The sequence below is a fragment of the Conger conger genome, chromosome 1, assembly GCF_963514075.1.
Source record: "Conger conger chromosome 1, fConCon1.1, whole genome shotgun sequence".
Classification (NCBI taxonomy): domain Eukaryota; kingdom Metazoa; phylum Chordata; class Actinopteri; order Anguilliformes; family Congridae; genus Conger; species Conger conger.
In genome coordinates, this window is record NC_083760.1 from 83216564 (window position 1) to 83233239 (window position 16676).

At 41.2% G+C, this 16676-nt stretch overlaps 1 protein-coding gene across 2 annotated transcripts; it reads left to right on the plus strand.

The window, feature by feature from the left end:
* Positions 1-1722: 1722 nt before the first annotated feature.
* On the plus strand, positions 1723-11207 carry LOC133139475 (sulfotransferase 2B1-like). Of its 2 annotated transcripts, none has more exons than XM_061259053.1 (6): positions 1723-2145; positions 8645-8853; positions 9173-9299; positions 9422-9516; positions 10408-10588; positions 10920-11207. In XM_061259053.1, the coding sequence occupies exons 1-6, from the start codon at positions 1998-2000 to the stop codon at positions 11033-11035; spliced, it is 876 nt and encodes a 291-aa protein (XP_061115037.1). In that variant the 5' UTR covers positions 1723-1997; the 3' UTR covers positions 11036-11207. The 2 variants fall into 2 exon arrangements, with proteins under 2 accessions (XP_061115037.1, XP_061115046.1); XM_061259062.1 differs by lacking the exon at positions 1723-2145 and adding an exon at positions 2723-2839.
* The last annotated feature ends 5469 nt before the right edge of the window (positions 11208-16676 follow it).

The window sequence follows — 16676 nt, forward strand, 5'->3', positions numbered from 1 at the left end:
AGCTACTGAACTTCCATTAATACAATGGGTACGAACACCCCTAAAGTCTACTACTTATTTATATCGTATATAGTATCTTACTAAAAAATAAAAGACATAAAAATGAAAGGAAACTTAAAATGTATTACTTCTATGTACTACTTTTCCTACTTTTACAAGTAATATAGATTATAATTACCACTCATGCCCTAAATATAGCCATCTCGTTTTCTGCGGGATTTGATCCCTCCTCCTTGCTGTTGATGAGCTCTTTGAACAGCTGCATTGGTTTGGGAATCTGGGGCAGGATCAGGACCCAGACTTTCGAAAGACGTGACTTTGCACTTCCTACTTCTCCTGCCTGTTGTAAGGGATGTGCACTGGTATGTCTTCGAACACGTCGGGGGTTTTGCAGTGCAGCCGCAGCATGTGCCTCTCCTCACTGACACTGAGGTTAGGGGGGGAGGCTTCAGGTTCTTGTGTGGGTCAGGCAGGAAGGTGTTCTGTAGCGTGGAGGAACCCCGCGTCCCGTCTGTTGGCCTCCAGGTGCAGTTCACGGCTCCAAGCATGTCGTAAAAGCCCTTTAACTCTTTCACCAGCTTTTCTGTATGATGAGGGATGCGCGTGAACACCTCTTTGACATCAGTCCCGCTGCCACAACTCTTGGGCTGAGTCCGCACCGCGTACGTCACTCCTCTCTCCATATCCAGATCCTGGAGTGGCGCACAGAGGGAGCGCGCCACTCCAGCTTGACTACAGCTGTCCTGCGTTGCTCTCTCTTCAACAGCACATAGATATCTTCTGAAGCAAAATTCTAAGATCCCATCCTAAGGTCTAAAAGCTTATTCCTTATATATCTTTTTTGCATACAAAAGTGTACCTTTTTGATAAGAAATGTCCCCAATATTTCAAGCGGGAAGACATTTATCTCTTATGAAACTTGTTTTTTAATGACCATATTCATTATTTCTGTTTTTCCCACTGTCATTTTCTCATACCTCAAAAGAAATTTCCCCAATACTTTATCTGATGTGCCCCTCCGGTTGGGAATTTCCACCATCTTAATATACGAGTGGAAAAACACTAGCTTTTTTGTTATTTTTTTAAGGAACCTATTCATCACTGGTATTTGTCTCCCTGTCATAATCTCTCCTTGGACTCTCTCCAAACTTTGACTTCATACAAGCCAGAAGTTAGTGCCCTCCACCATCTCAACACACTCTTCAGGTGCCCCTCTCAGTGGCACCTTAAGGGATCTACAAAGGACATCCAGCCAATAGCTGAGTGTAAATCATCATTTAACTCCTCCACTGTTCTTTGAATCTATCCGATAAATTATTTGTGCTATAATCAGGAAGGCCCTTGAAGCCTCTTAATATTCTTTCGGTATTGACATCCCTTCCGTTTTCCTTTTTTTTTTCTCTCTTTAGCCAGGCATTGTGCCCCTCCCCTGTAGGGTTGGGGTATTCTCAGTCAGAACTTTAACCTTGCTCCTTAAAACCCTAAATCTAAGTCCCCCGACTTCAGACTCCTCTACTGACAAGTATGGCTGCTCATTATCTCTGAACCACATATTTTTCTTCTTACTACCACCTCGATGGCGTGTGCGAGGGGTTAACAATGCATTCCTTCCTAACCCATCCCCCGTCAATCTCTCATCAGGGGGGCCTAGGGCCGGGTCCTCGACAGAGGGAGACTCAAGATTTTGGAAAGTGTACAGATTTTGAAAATGGAATTTCCTGTTTTCTTCCCCACTAAATCCTCACATGCAGCGCGAAGATTTACTTCTCCCCCATGGCTATTGTTGGCAATCGAAACAGAAAAAGCTCTTCTACCATAGGCCAGCCTAATCGGCACGCACAATCATCAAATTGCCTCTCCTTCCATGTTCCTGCAACACGGTTCTCTCTGTCGGCTACACCTCTAAAACAAAAAGCACGTCTCAGCTGTAAGCAGACTCAGGACGGCCACACATCCGGGAAAAATTGCGCTGTGGGCATTCCGGAGAAAAGCTTACTATGGCGACTACTGACCATAGCACAAATTACTTATGTCATCATGGATTACTGTTACCAAAATTGGCACATTCTGAAGAGAGTATCCAGTTCAGTATGGCGTTTGAAGTTCAAGATGAGGATATCTTTGCAGTCACTTATCCTAAGTCTGGTAGGTTAACTACACGCTTTATTGCGCTGACTGTAGACGTAAGTTACTGTGCAAAGGTTTTAAGCACATGTAAAAAAAAAAAAATCAATTTTAAAACGGCATCAATTCGCTTAGGTAGCCTACACTGTCCTGTAGCTTTATAAGAAAATAAGCAGTTGGGTTGTACCAAACGTATTGGAGAACTTGCTGAAATTCTTCTGCAGTCAGACTTCTGGAATATTGCTTCTGGCTCTCCAGGTAATCCCAGACAGCATTTTTTTTTGGGGGGAAGTGGCCTACTACTTAATATATTACTTTATTTAACAGAATACTTTTCTTGACTACCTGTTATTTGAATACGTCTATTTTCTAACGCATGAAACCTCGCCGCTTAATCGCATACTTGATGAGTGACATCTGACGTATTGGCCCAGGCTTTCATTTCTTCCGACCACGAACGATCACACACTGGGACATCATATTTGGGTACAATACATGCATTGCATTTTGTGAACCCGAGATCGGGCTTGGTCAGCAAACTGTTTTAGTAACAGTTGCCAACAACAGTAACGGAAAGCTCTTCAGTCACTAATCCCTTCCGGACGAGGCAACGTCAACCAGTGAAATTATGATTCGTTTTGGCGGTTTTGCAAGAATTCAGTAGCCTACAAGGATTGCATCGGGAGGAAAGACGCACCGTAAACGAAATAGTTAGGTAAGGACTCATTACGATCATAATGGCTATCTATTAAAGCTGCAATCATCAGTTCACGAGGCTAACTATCTTTATTCTTGATTAAAACGTTTGTGGAAATCGTTGGCAATACTGACCTACCCAGCTATGAGTCACTGATCTGCGTCTCGCCTTGTTTTCTTGGCCACACATCCTGGAAAAGTATCAACTCCAGTATGGCGTTTGAAGTTCAAGATGAGGATTTCTTCGCAGCGACTTATCCTAAATCTGTTAGGTTAAATATACGCTTTATTGCGCTGACTGTAGGCGTCAGCTTAAAACATTCTGTTAAGAAAAACATTGTAGTAAATATATCTTATATAGTTTTTTGTTCACCCACCATGTGGCTGTGTATGCACCCATTGCATTATGCGGACTTCCCAAAGTATTTTTCCTCCTTAAAATCTTCATCTGGCAAAAACAAAGCTGTCATTCATTAATTTAGAAACATTCCTTAAATTCAAACAACACAATTTATAAGGTTGTTTCAATCCAATCTACTGTCATCAGGCTCTTTGTTTATTATATTTATACATACATACTGATAAACATTACAACATTTTGCCTGTAAAGATCAAATACATGGAGTGCCCCTTCCCAGCTCAGCCCCAAATAACATTGGCTCAGCCCCAAATGTATTCTAACCCTGATGACGCCCCTGGATTACTGTATGGAATGTACCACAGTAAAAACATGTGTGACAAGTCATTTAAATGCTGCAGTATAGGTATTATGGGCAAACATGAATATACCTTACAGTGAAAAAAAAATGTTGGAAGTCACAGGTACAGTAATGCTGGTTCTTGTCTCCTTGGTCTAATTTATTTGGCCACATGTTCTTGTCAACATCACACCATATGTCCTCTCTGGCTATACACTGGGGAAATAACGTCTGAGCATGCCTTATACATCCCAGGCAACCATCAGCTGGTTTGCTTAAGCGTTATGGAAGGAGAACCCGTGGTATATCGTGGATATTGGCACAGCTAGCTGGGTGGTTAGGCACGACGCGAAGCCGTTACACCCCCTAGCTCTGCCAAGATCCACGTTACCACATTTATCTTTCAAAATTCCACTAAAGAAAGACTAGACAAACTTTAAATTAATGTACTTTTAATGGAACTATGTAAATATATTATTCCGCTGAACAGTAGTTTATTGGTTGCTAAGCAACGGTATTGTGAACGTTTGCTAGCAATAATGTATCCCCATTCCACTATCGAAGCAACGATACTAACGTTAGTAGGAATTATGTATCCCCATTGCACTAACCTTAGCTAAGCAACGCAATTCCAATAATGCATCCCGACTGCATTAACGTTAGCTAATGTTGCCTAAAATGTTTTCGTTCCTGCTCCTTTCCATATCAAAGGACACTTTAAACTCACTCATTTTACTTTCCATATTTTCCTTGATATTTGGACGGCTGGAACGCAAACTGACCAATTGAGACAATGGATCCGTTGTATAACCGTTGTATATGACATCCAGCATCCGCCCTCTATGTTGAATTTTTTATTTTATTTGTCCTTTATTTAACCAGGAAATGTCACCATTGAGATACAAGATCTCTTCTTCCAGGGAGTCCTGGCCAAGACGGCACACATAAAGTTACAACATGAGAAACAATAAGGCATATACAATATCCATCCATCCATCCATTATCTGAACCCGCTTATCCTGAACAGGGTCGCAGGGGGGCTGGAGCCTATCCCAGCATACATTGGGCGAAAGGCAGGAATACACCCTGGACAGGTCGCCAGTCCATCGCAGGGCACACACACCATTCACTCACACACTCATACCTACGGGCAATTTAGACTCTCCAATCAGCCTAACATGCATGTCTTTGGACTGTGGGAGGAAACCGGAGTACCCGGAGGAAACCCACGCAGACACGGGGAGAACATGCAAACTCCGCACAGAGAGGCCCCAGCCGACGGGGATTCGAACCCAGGACCTCCTTGCTGTGAGGCGGCAGTGCTACCCACTGCACCATCCGTGCCGCCCATATACAATATACATGACAAAAAAAAAAAAAAAACATAAGTCAAACAAAGACGCAGTAGGCTACAAGTGCATTTTAAAAAAGCATAATCGAGTCAGCATCAGGTAAAGTAATTACATGTTTCCTGTAGGGCTCTCTGTAGCATAACCTTAAAGGCACTAATAGTAGGGAGTGCCTCTAGACTAATTTGTTGTTGCAGCTTATTCCACAAGGAAGGGGCGTAGTAAGAGAATGCAGTCTTGCCAAACTCTGACTGCACCAAGGGAACATCCAAAAGCATCTTATTAGCTGCTCGCCTGGTGTTAAAAGTACAGGTATAAAAGGACAGAAGTCTGGAAATGTATAAAGGTAGTTTGCCTAGCAGAGACTTCAAAATAAAAATCAGCATGTGCGACTGTCTCCTTTGATACAGAGAGGACCATCCTAAAGATTGATACAGAGTGCAGTGGTGAGTACGTGAGCCTGCATCTGTTACAAAACATATAGCAGCGTGATAAGCAGAATCCAGCTTTTTAAGCAGGGAGGATGGAGCATGCATATAGATCACGTCACCATAGTCGAACACAGACAGAAAAGAGCTCTGAACAATTCTCGTTCTGGCTTCAAAGGGAAAACATTTTCTTAAACGAAAGAAAAAGCCCAATTTGGGCCTAAGCTTTTTCAGCAGGTTCCCAATGTGCACATCAAATGCCATCTTTTCATCAAGCCATATGCCCAAATATTTGTAGGAGGCTACTTTTTCAAGGCATGTCCCTTCCAGTGTCAGGATTGTAGGGACAGCTGTAGTGGCTCGAGAACGAGTGAAGGTCATGTACTTGGTCTTCTTTGCATTTAGGACCAGTCTTAACCGTAGCAGAGAGTGCTGCAAAGTATGAAAGGCATCCTGCAGGAGCTCTATGGCTTGATTTAAAGTGGGTGCCACCGTGTAGATGACTGTGTCATCGGCGTATAAATGAAAGCGGGCAGGACTTCAATCTTTACCTAGATCATTTATAAAGATGGAGAATAAGACAGGGGCCAAAATAGAACCTTGAGGAACACCTGTGTTTATAGTAAGAGCAGCTGAGGTGTAGTCATTTACTGAAACACACTGAGTTCTTTCAGATAGGTAGTTTTTAAACCAGCTCAGAGCCGTTTCACCAAGGCCTATGCAGCCAAGCCTCTGCAGTAACAATGCGTGATCCACAAATGCCCATGGCCATGCTGATTCCGGGAAAGCCATGGTGCCTGGGGTAAGCCATAGACCAAGCGCAGATGTATCTTGCGCATTTTCAGCATTGGGAGAGATACCGGTCCCGGGGATCCCCAGCGCCAGGTAGCCAACCAGGTAGAATAGCAGGGGAGGTAACCACATCATAGGGTTTCGAAGTAAAATGTTTTATAAAAATAAAAATTTTTAAAACATCAGAGGTTAAAAAAAATAAGTAACAATTTAAGAGATTCTATATGCAAAGAAAAACGCACAGCCTGCACATTAAAATCACTTTTTCACTTAACAAACAGAGAGGACAAACACTGAGACAGGTGTGTGTTCAGCCATCATAAAGTTGAATCCAGATAAAAATGTTAAATCCAAGTGGTGAGTCGAAGTTGGCTACCCTGAGTTCCAGGCTGTAGCAGGTGCAGGCCCAGGCTGAAGCTAATAGAGATCTAGGCTGTAGCAGGCTGATATTATAAAAGGTCCACACTGCAAGTGTAGGCCCAGGCTGACATTATCCAAGGTCCACACTGTAGCAGGTGTAGGCCCAGGCTGATATCACCTGAGGTCCAGGGTGTAGCAGGTGTAGGCCAGGCTGAGGTTAATTGAGGTCCAGGCTGTGGCAGATATAGGCCCAGATTGAAGGTAACTGAGGTCCAGGCTATAGCAGGTGTAGGCCAGGCTAAAGTTAGCAGGCTAACGCCTGGAGTAGATTTAGAATTCAGCAGCAGAGAATCTCACTTGTTGGTAGATTTTAAAAGCCAGTTATGCACTTACTGGAAGGGTGTAAAGTCAAACCTTCCTTGGCAGACTATTTAGTAAAAAAAAAAGACATACTCCAACATACAAAAATAGATCAATTCAAAGCACACTAACAAGCAACAAACAAACAGACTGAGCTGGCGGCCATCTTGGATCACATGACAATGGCACCAAACATTCATACTCATATCCCTCTCCCCCTCCATCATCCAGCCATTTGTCTTCCTCTTTTACCCACTTTTGTATTTTGTCCTGGGTCCATCTTGAAGAAAATCATTCCAAAGATGAAATTTGAATTCCCTCAATAGCTGGGTAGGTCTGTAACTGAATCAGGTGTGATTGCTCTATTCAATAACCAATTCACAAGCAGAAGCACAATCTGCAGCAACTTCTATCAGCACTTTAACTATTATGAAAACTTTTTTATGGTTTTGAATGGATTTCGATATGGTATTTGTATCTTAAAAAATAGCTATCCGCTTGAATTTTAGCCGATAGGTTTTGAACTTGAGTGTATCAGTTTTGAAATCGTGTGTGCAAACATTTGCAAATTGAGCTGGAGAATACCATTGATGGTTGATCCTGACTGAGAAATCTTTTAATTTGTGATTTGTTCTGAAAATGTAAACTCCTCAGTTGTCTGCTGGTACATGTGTCAGGAATGAAAAGCATGTATCCACGTGATTACACTGTAGCCTTGGGCTTAGAGTTCTCAGGCACGGTGCCGGATTTCCGACGTTTGGCCATTTTTCCACAAAATAATATTCTCGCAACATGAATGCACTTCGTACAAAAGCAGTCTCAATTCTACCAACAAGATCACTTTGTAACTCATAACAGAATGACCCAAAAACACTAAAAAGAAGTGACATTACAAGGTGCATCATTTTCTTACACCCAAAATTCCAATAAAAAATAAGAATGGTACTTTCTATACAATGTAATAAATTATACTTTAAAGGAATGAATGAATAATGCAGCAATATTCCTCAATATGCTTTATTTTTACCATGTTTGCATATCCAGTAGTACTCTAATTCAAAAATGCCAACACAAAATGGAAACGCAAAATACACAAAATGAAACATAACAATTAGCAATTCTAATACCATAGTAGGAAAAAGCACACACATACTGTATATACGTGTAGAATATGTACACATTGATAAATGCTAGTAAACCACATTTTGGCCAAGTTCTCATTTTTGTCACATCTTATCTCCTCTCTTGCCATCCACCTGGGAAAAAACCTCTTTGAATGCCTGATCCCAGACGATCTTCCACAGATATGTCCTGGCATGCAGCATTCATTGCATTCAGGGGGGCCGTGTGGACCGTGGTCATATATCGTCCAGCTCCATGAGGAAAATAATAGTCTTGGCAGATATATTGTGGAGGGGGACCACCTCCAGATACCAGGTCACATAGTCTACTAGGACTAATACAGAGTAATATCCTTTTGTGCTGCACTCTAATGGTCCGAGGAGGTCCATGCCAATTCCTTGCCAGCGGAAATGTATGAAATTGCTAATTCAATTTTGCTATGTTTTGAAAACAGTATTTTAAGATGTACAAAAAGTGTTGTACATTTTGCTGGTGGTTGTCTTTGAGTGAGAAAATAATTAATGTATTTTGAATTATTGAATGCATTTTGTGTTAAATCAATGAAAAAAGGATCCACAGTTTAGTACACAGAGACTGCTGTTGTGCTAACTGTGTGAAGAGTTTTGAAAAAGTAAACATGATGTTACAAAATGCTTGCTGATGTAATGAGAGCGCCATGGCAATGAGCCATAATCACAACTGTCTCTCTGCTCAGGCACAACATGGATGCAAGAGATTCTGCCCCTGATTCTAAATGGCGGGGACCTGACACCAGTACAGACCATCCCAAACTGGGATCGAGTTCCCTGGCTGGAGGAGACCCGCGCTGCCCTGGTTCTGGGCGACCGCCCCCCTCCTCGGGCTATGGTTTCCCACTGGCCCTACCACCTCATGCCCCCCTCTTTCTATACCTCCAAGGCCAAGGTAGGACCTCTTTGCTATTACTATTTAGTTTGTGTCATTCTGTTGGGTGATAGGAAGTTTGGTTGATCTAATCCGCCTCAGCATGCCTGGATGTTGATTTGAAGTGTGATAGCCTCGCAGGAAAATGAAGGGCCCTGTGTCATAGAAGCCCTCAAAACTCAATAATTGTGCAACAAAGGTGTGACCTACGGTTGGGGGGGGGGGGGAATGTGAGACATTTTTATGGGCCCCAAAATCCCGGCGGGGGGGGGATTGTTGCTACATGTGGTTTAATGATTGTAGCTCACTCATCATCTGATTTTTCTGTTACACTCTCTAGGTGATCTACGTCACCCGGAACCCCAAAGACATTGCCGTTTCATCCTTTTATTTCCACGGGATGGCCAGCTTCCTTGATGATCCTGGAACCTTTGACCAGTTCCTGGACAAATTTCTCTCCGGACAGGGTGAGGGAAGGGACCCGTGGTGGGCAGAGAATAGGTGTTGGCAGGTGGATGCATAGATTTGTGGTGATGCTTGCTATTCTTCTGGTTAACATAGTAAGGTTCCTCTGTTTGTGTTTGTGCAGTAATGTTTGGCAAGTGGACAGATCATGTGAAAAACTGGAGAAACACAGATATTGAAGGCAGAATCCTCTATATGACCTATGAAGAAATGGTGCAGGTGAGCTACACCCTCTTGGCAACATCAGCTGTCTTTTTAGTGCATTGTTGCCATATTGGAGAATTTGGGTGTGTCCCAAACTTTGAGATAGGGGAAGAAGATGAGTGGAGGAAAGGAGGAGACATTTTTCAGAGCATTGTGACGCACCCATTGTTGCTGGATTCAGAGAGTTTTCAGGCCCCCTTTAGTGATTTTATTTCAAAAAGGAGCCTTGGGACAAACTTACCAACTTTTGAGCAGACATCAGCTTCCTTGGGAAAGTCACCAACACTGCTCAGTGGGTCTGCAGTCTTCCCTGCACCTGCTATCATTCTACAGCTCAGATCAGCAGCAGGTTAGTGAGTGCAGAGAGAAGCAACAGTCTACTGTCCACCAGTGAAATCAATATTTTTAGAAAAACATTGTAACAGAAAAATATTTAGTATGTGATTATTAATATTACTATATGTAAACTAGAATTTTTTTTTTTAATATTCATTTTCCAAAAGATTTAATTTTACAGAGACATTTTTGTATTTAATTAAAAAAAGTAACATATTACTGCCAGCAATTTACTACATTTTACATAAAAACTTGATCAAGGCTGTCTGAGATCAGAAGCAAGGAGCCAACCAAAGTCTGCAGAAGAACTGCGGCAAGATCTCCAACATGCTTGGAACAACTTCCCTGCTGATTGAAACTGATGCAGTCACAAAAAACAGTTTTTAACTATTCTGCCAAATTACTAATTTATTTATTGAGGACCTTTCATTGAATTATTTTTGGAAGAATCTTGTCTGTACAGAATGTTATACAGGTGCCGAATACTTTTGCACAGTACTGTATATATTATTAATCAACTTAGGAACTATGACTGCTCGATCAGGACTGACCACAGCACTTTTCCTCCAGGACCTGAGGGCAGCCGTGCTTAGGATGGCTCAGTTCCTGGGCCAAGAGCTGAGTCCTGACGTCCTGGAGAAGGTGGCCAATCACTGCCAGTTTAACAACATGAAGACCAACATCATGTCCAACTACTCCCTGGTGCCACAGGACGTCCTGGACAGCAGCAAGTCTCCGTTCTTGCGGAAAGGTACAGACAAACAATAATGGACAGAGGGCCAATAGAGGGACCAGGTATAGTCATGATGTATAAGGCTTGTTCAGCTGTAGATGGTATGAGAGACAGGGTTTTTACGCAAATTGTGAAAGGCATCGGATGTATGGAAGACAGACATGGGAACTGAGGGAGAGCTTAGTATTAGTATTAGTTTTATTAAAGGGAGGCGGGCACAGACCATCCGCTCACACAGAGCCATATTACTGACACAAACACAGTCATAATTACAAACTGAATAAAATAACATGCCACTTGTCTTTCCCCATATACCAGTGTTAGTGTTTCTCTTTTGTTGGTCTTGCAGGAACCACAGGAGACTGGAGAAACCATTTCAATGCTGAACAGGAAGCCAGGTTCTCTGCCATTATAAAAAAAGAGATGGAAGGAACCAGTTTTAAATTTCCATGGGATGACGAGTGACAGAGTATAATAAAACTTTAGGAGCTCCTCATCTCACACAGCTGAGATTTTGGAAACAAAGAAGTTAGAAAACATTATTAAAACACCAGTGCTTGCGAATGAAGTATATGGCAATCATTCGCCTTGTGTTTGGTAATGAAAAAATAAATAAATAATAAGAATTTTAGTTTTAGTTCAAATGTTGATTCATATGTTTGCACTCCCACAATCAAAGGTACATGTAGAAATCACTATAATTATATCCACAGTTGCATATTGCAAATTACTCATTCAGTTCTATTGAACTCTCATTTTAAGCCCTCTTGCCTGGCTGCTGCTGAGGTCTGTCAGACACTTTTAGAATAATAATTTAGATTAGTTATCCACATTAGGTAGATTTATTATTGATAATTTTGACCTGATCGCTATAGGAATCCTGGACTGAGATTTACTCATCTGAACAATCCTCTGCTGGTACCGCCGCATGTCACATCGAACGTTATGTGCACGTCTCACGAACTGACTAGATATCTATAGTCATCCCAGAGGTCGCAGGAATAGCTACTCTTGGGTATATCTGTTTACAGCCTAGGGACCCAAGCAGACCAACCTAGCTATGGCCACAATACCAGAGGAAGCCAGCAAGCTGACCAGTGCCCTGAGTGACAATGTGCAATGATAAATGTGCAATGATAATTGGTTTGAGTATCTCAGAAACTGCTGATCTCCTGGGATTTTCAGTCTTTTCAGAATGGTACGAAAAACCAAAAACCTCCAGTGCGCAGCAGTTCAGTGGGCAGAAACACATTACAACAGTAGTATGCAGAAGAGTACCTATGAGAACACAACATGTCAAACCTCTAAGTGGATAGGCTACAGCAGGAGATGATCAATAAGTCTAAAAAAATAAGTGTATTAAAGTGCTCACTGAGGGTATATACACACACAGAAAACACCATGTAGTCTTCACCCTTAGGGCACCTGAGCTACAAGACTGCACCTCATTGATTCCAGTTGTACTGCACATTCATACTCACCATGTAATTAAGTAGTTGGCCAGCAGATGGTAACCAGCACTTGTGCGGTTGGCGAGGAACATGGAAATTAAGGCAAGTTATGAAATCATCAGCGTAGTTGCCCAAAGTGTGGAAATATGCTCGCTGCAATTGAAGATATGTAAAGAATGAAGAATATGGCTACACCAGGGCTGTAATACCTACACGGTTCACCCAATATGGATGTAAAAAATAAAAACTAATTAACCCCGTACTGATAGTTTATTTTCAACAGTTTGTTTGCGGGAGTATTGAGGGAAAACGACAAAGATGCACTGTATGTATAGCATTTCCCTTCCTCGATTGATCGGCTCAAGTGACGTTCAGGAAGTCGAGTTACATTTATTAATACATTAGGTAAAAGCAATGTTAATGTATGTTTTAAGTTTCTTTTTGAAACTTTAATCAGATTCTGCTCCCTTGAATCCATTGGATGGTTACTATATTTTAATCCATCGTGGCTAAAAGCTGCCTCACCAAAAGTTTTTGTTCTGTTAGTGGGAATTAGTAGAAGCTTTCTATCAGAGGGCCCCAGGGCTCAGCTCTGCAAAGAGCTTTAAGTTCTACAGCTTAAAGTCAAGTCAAGTTTATTTATATAGCTCATTCATACCACTGAATGCGATTCACAGTGCTTCACGTAATAATAATAAAAAGATTGAATTGGCAATACATATGTATAAAAGAAAGAACAGTAAAAGTGCAATTTAAAAAAAGTACTTAAAACAACGACACTGCCTGAAAAATATCAAATTCCATGATAGTGGAACACTAAGAAAAGCACCATTTAAGGACTAAAAACTAGAAAAAAAGTGCAGATAAAAGTGCCGTGCAGCGCTTTACAAAGCCAAACAGAACAGAAAGGTCTTGAGCCTACTTAAGCCTACTTATAATTTAAGATCATCTGGTAGTTTATTCCCATTTTTAGTTGCATAGTGGGCAAATGCTGCCTCGTCATGTTTAGTCCTAACTCTTTGAATAATTAAAAGGCCGCCCTCAGATGACCTTAGCGATCTAGTGGGTTCATGTGGTGCCAACATATCCGAGATGTATTTTGGTCCCAAGCCATTGAGTGATTTGTAGACAAGGAGCAGGATTTCAAAGTCTATTCTGTAGGATACAGGCAGCCAGTGTAGTGGTTTAAGAATGGGAGTAATGTGATCCGCCTTTCTGGTATTAATCAAGACTCGAGCAGCAGCATTTTTAATAAGTTGAAGCTGTCTAAGTGCTTGTTTGGAGAGCCACAAAAAAAGGCTGTTGCAGTAGTCTAGTCTTCTAGATATAAAGACATGGATAAGTTTCTCAAGATCGTGCTTGGACATGTAACCCTTAAATCTGACTATATTTTTGAGATGATAATAAGCTGCTTTAGTTATTAACTTGATTTGGAAGTTGAAGTTTAAATCTAAGTTAAGAATGACACCGAGACTTCTGACACGTTCTTTACATTTTAAGGAATGAGATTATAGGTAAGCATTCATTTTTACCTTGGCTCCAAAAGCAATAGTTTCAGTTTTGTCTTTATTTAATTGTAAGAAATTCTGACACAGGCAGTTATTGATTTGTTCAGTGCAGTCCAGTAGGGAGTCTACTGGTGCAAAGTCATCTTGGGAAAGGGCTATCAATTTGTGTGTCATCGGCATAAGTATGATAGGCAATGTTGTTATTCTGCAGAATTTTGCCAAGTGGGAGGATGTATAAGTTAAATAAAACTGGCCCCAAAATGGACCCTTGAGGAACTCCACATGTCATGTTTGTACGATCAGATGTAAAATTATAGAGTGAGACAAAGTAGTCCCTATCCTGTAGGTAGGACCTGAACCATTTTAAAACTGTGTCAGATAAGCCTACCCAGTGTGTCCAGAAGTATTCCATATTCAATGGTGTCAAATTCTGCACTAAGGTCCAGTAGCACTAGGACGGAGATTTGCATCAGTGTTTAGGTAAATGTAGTTTAAAAACTTAATAAGAGCCGTCTCTGTGCTGTGAATAGGCCTGTGATTTAGATTGAAAATGATCGAAAAGACTACATGACGTCAAGAATTCATTAAGTTGTTTATAGACCGTTTTCTCAATTATTTAACCTATAAGTGGCAGGTTAGAAATGGGCCTGTAGCTTCTTTTCAGAGGAATCTAGGCTGCTCTTTTTTAGTAGCGGTATGACCACAGCAGTTTCCTGCAATGCCTGATTGAAGGGAACTATTTACTATTTGCAGTAAATCAGGTGCAAGGGAGCTAAATACTGTTTTAAAGAATTTAGTGAGTAGCGAATCCAGGCAGCAGGTGGAGTTTTTAAGGTTACACACCGTTTCTTCAAGTGCCTTGAGATCAATGGTTTTAAACTGTGACATTTTAAAACCATTTAAAAACAGATCCTTAAGATATTGTGGTGCAAGGCTATGAACAGACTTGTAAAAAGGGGGGACATTAAAAATCATTCCGAAAAGATGATATGATGATGTTCTTAAGATGATATGAAGTTGATTTTATACAACAATGCTAATGTGCAAAAACATTGCATTACATGTAAATCTTAAAAATCAAAAACTGAAATCTCAAATTTACAAAAGATAATTTGGTTAAATGTGGGAAAATATGCATGGATTACCATGAAAGCTTCTCAAAGTGAAAGAGAGAGGGAGGGAGACTCAAGATTTTGGAAAGTGTACAGATTTTGAAAATGGAATTTCCTGTTTTCATGAGGAGGGTGCATTGTCGGAGCAGTGCACTAAAAGCAAGACATCAGACACTCCCCATCTGCTGTTATCTCAACACCACATCAGCAGTGAACTGGGCAGTATACCTTATGGAACGTGAAGGCATTTCCACAACACATTCACTTGTAGGATATAATGCATTTGCCACTATGCCCTCCTGAGCAGAGGGGAACTGCTTGGAATGATCAAAACACCATACCAGATCATGCTAGTCCTCCTGAACTTTACAGTTACACTTCCCTTTTGCATAAAATGCAGGCATTTGCATTTACATGCATGAAGGCAGCAAACATGTAGGGAGTGCTGTCGACAGCTAGCTTTAGTTTTTAGCTTATCCCCTTTCACATGGAGATATTACAGAATTTGGTGAATCTGAGGTAATTACAGGAATCCGCAACTCTCTGAGCAGGGCTTGCTGTTAATCTCAAGGACCTTTTTTGAATATGGCAGTTACAAACTATGACAGTTCAAAGGTCATGGAAATCTCTGTCAGTTTTGCATCATGAACATCATGTCCAGCTATTCCCTTCTTCAGTAAAGCCACAGACAAACCAGCATGGAGGAATGGCCATTGGTTTACAGTACCAGCTATCAGATGCAATAAGGCAGGCACACATAGCGGTTTTTAGAACATCAAACTATCACAGCAAGTCCCACGTCTTTAAAAGATTAACCAAATTCACTGCGGTGATTAAAAACCCATGGCATCAGTACTTGTCTCCTGTTTGTAGCCCAGAATCAAGAATTGTAAATGTGTCTTGTGAAATGTATTATTCCCATCTTGTAGTTGATCTCCCGGAAATGACTTGAGCATGGGTGGGATATCTGTTGTGAAGTCTAACCTCAAACCAGCACTCAAGTCTGTTTCCCACATCCCCATGTAACAAAAATAAAAACCTGTAGTTCAGCAATGAATAAACAACACTATAGTGAAACATATGCAGGTGCTCACATAGTGAATCAGTGATGCAGAAGTGATATTCTATTGAACAGTTTATCAGTGATGAAGCAGTGATAATCTATTGAACATTTTATCAGTGGTGAAGCAGTGATGATCTATTGAACATTTTATCAGTGATGATCTATTGAACAGTTTATCAGTGATGAAGCAGTGATAATCTATTGAACAGTTTATCAGTAATGAAGCAGTGTCCTCATCTGTACTGTGAGAAAAAAAAAAGTTATTCCCCTTGTCTCAATAGAGGAATGGAATGTATGGAACGTCCTATCATAGGTGAGAAGTGTGAAACCTCCCCAACAAATAATCACTTTTCCCAACAAAAAGAGAGTGTGGGGACAATCAGATTTTTTTTAACATTATGTCATTAGCAGGCAATGTCCTGCAGGAGGAATACTATGAATGAGCCTGCAATGTGTCCTATGAAAGTATTATTATTCACCACATTTGAATTTTAAATCTGTTCTTTTGAAATTACCTGGTGAAGAGTTGGTTGCAAGTGTAGTTGGTTCCCAGGACAAGGATGAAGTACATTGCATTATTGGCATTTGGCAGATGCTCTTATCCAGAGCAACATACAGTTGATTAGACTAAGCAGGAGACAATCCTCCCCTGGAGCAATGCAGGGTTAAGGGCCTTGCTCAAGGGCCCAATGGCTGTGCGGATCTTATTGTGGCTACACCAGGATTAGAACCACCAACCTTGGGTGTCCCAGTGATTTACCTTAACCACTATGTTACAGGCTGCCCCAGTTCTGTCCATTTGGCTATTAAACGGTCAGACGCCAGCTGTCAGGTGTAGTGAAATGTGGGTTTGTGGTATGGTAAAAAGTGTGAATTAGCGGAATAGGCTCTGGCAGTCATGCATGTTTACCACGTCCCTGTTGCTTTCACTGTTACAGCCGATGCAACCTTCACATTGTTAACGTACCAAAG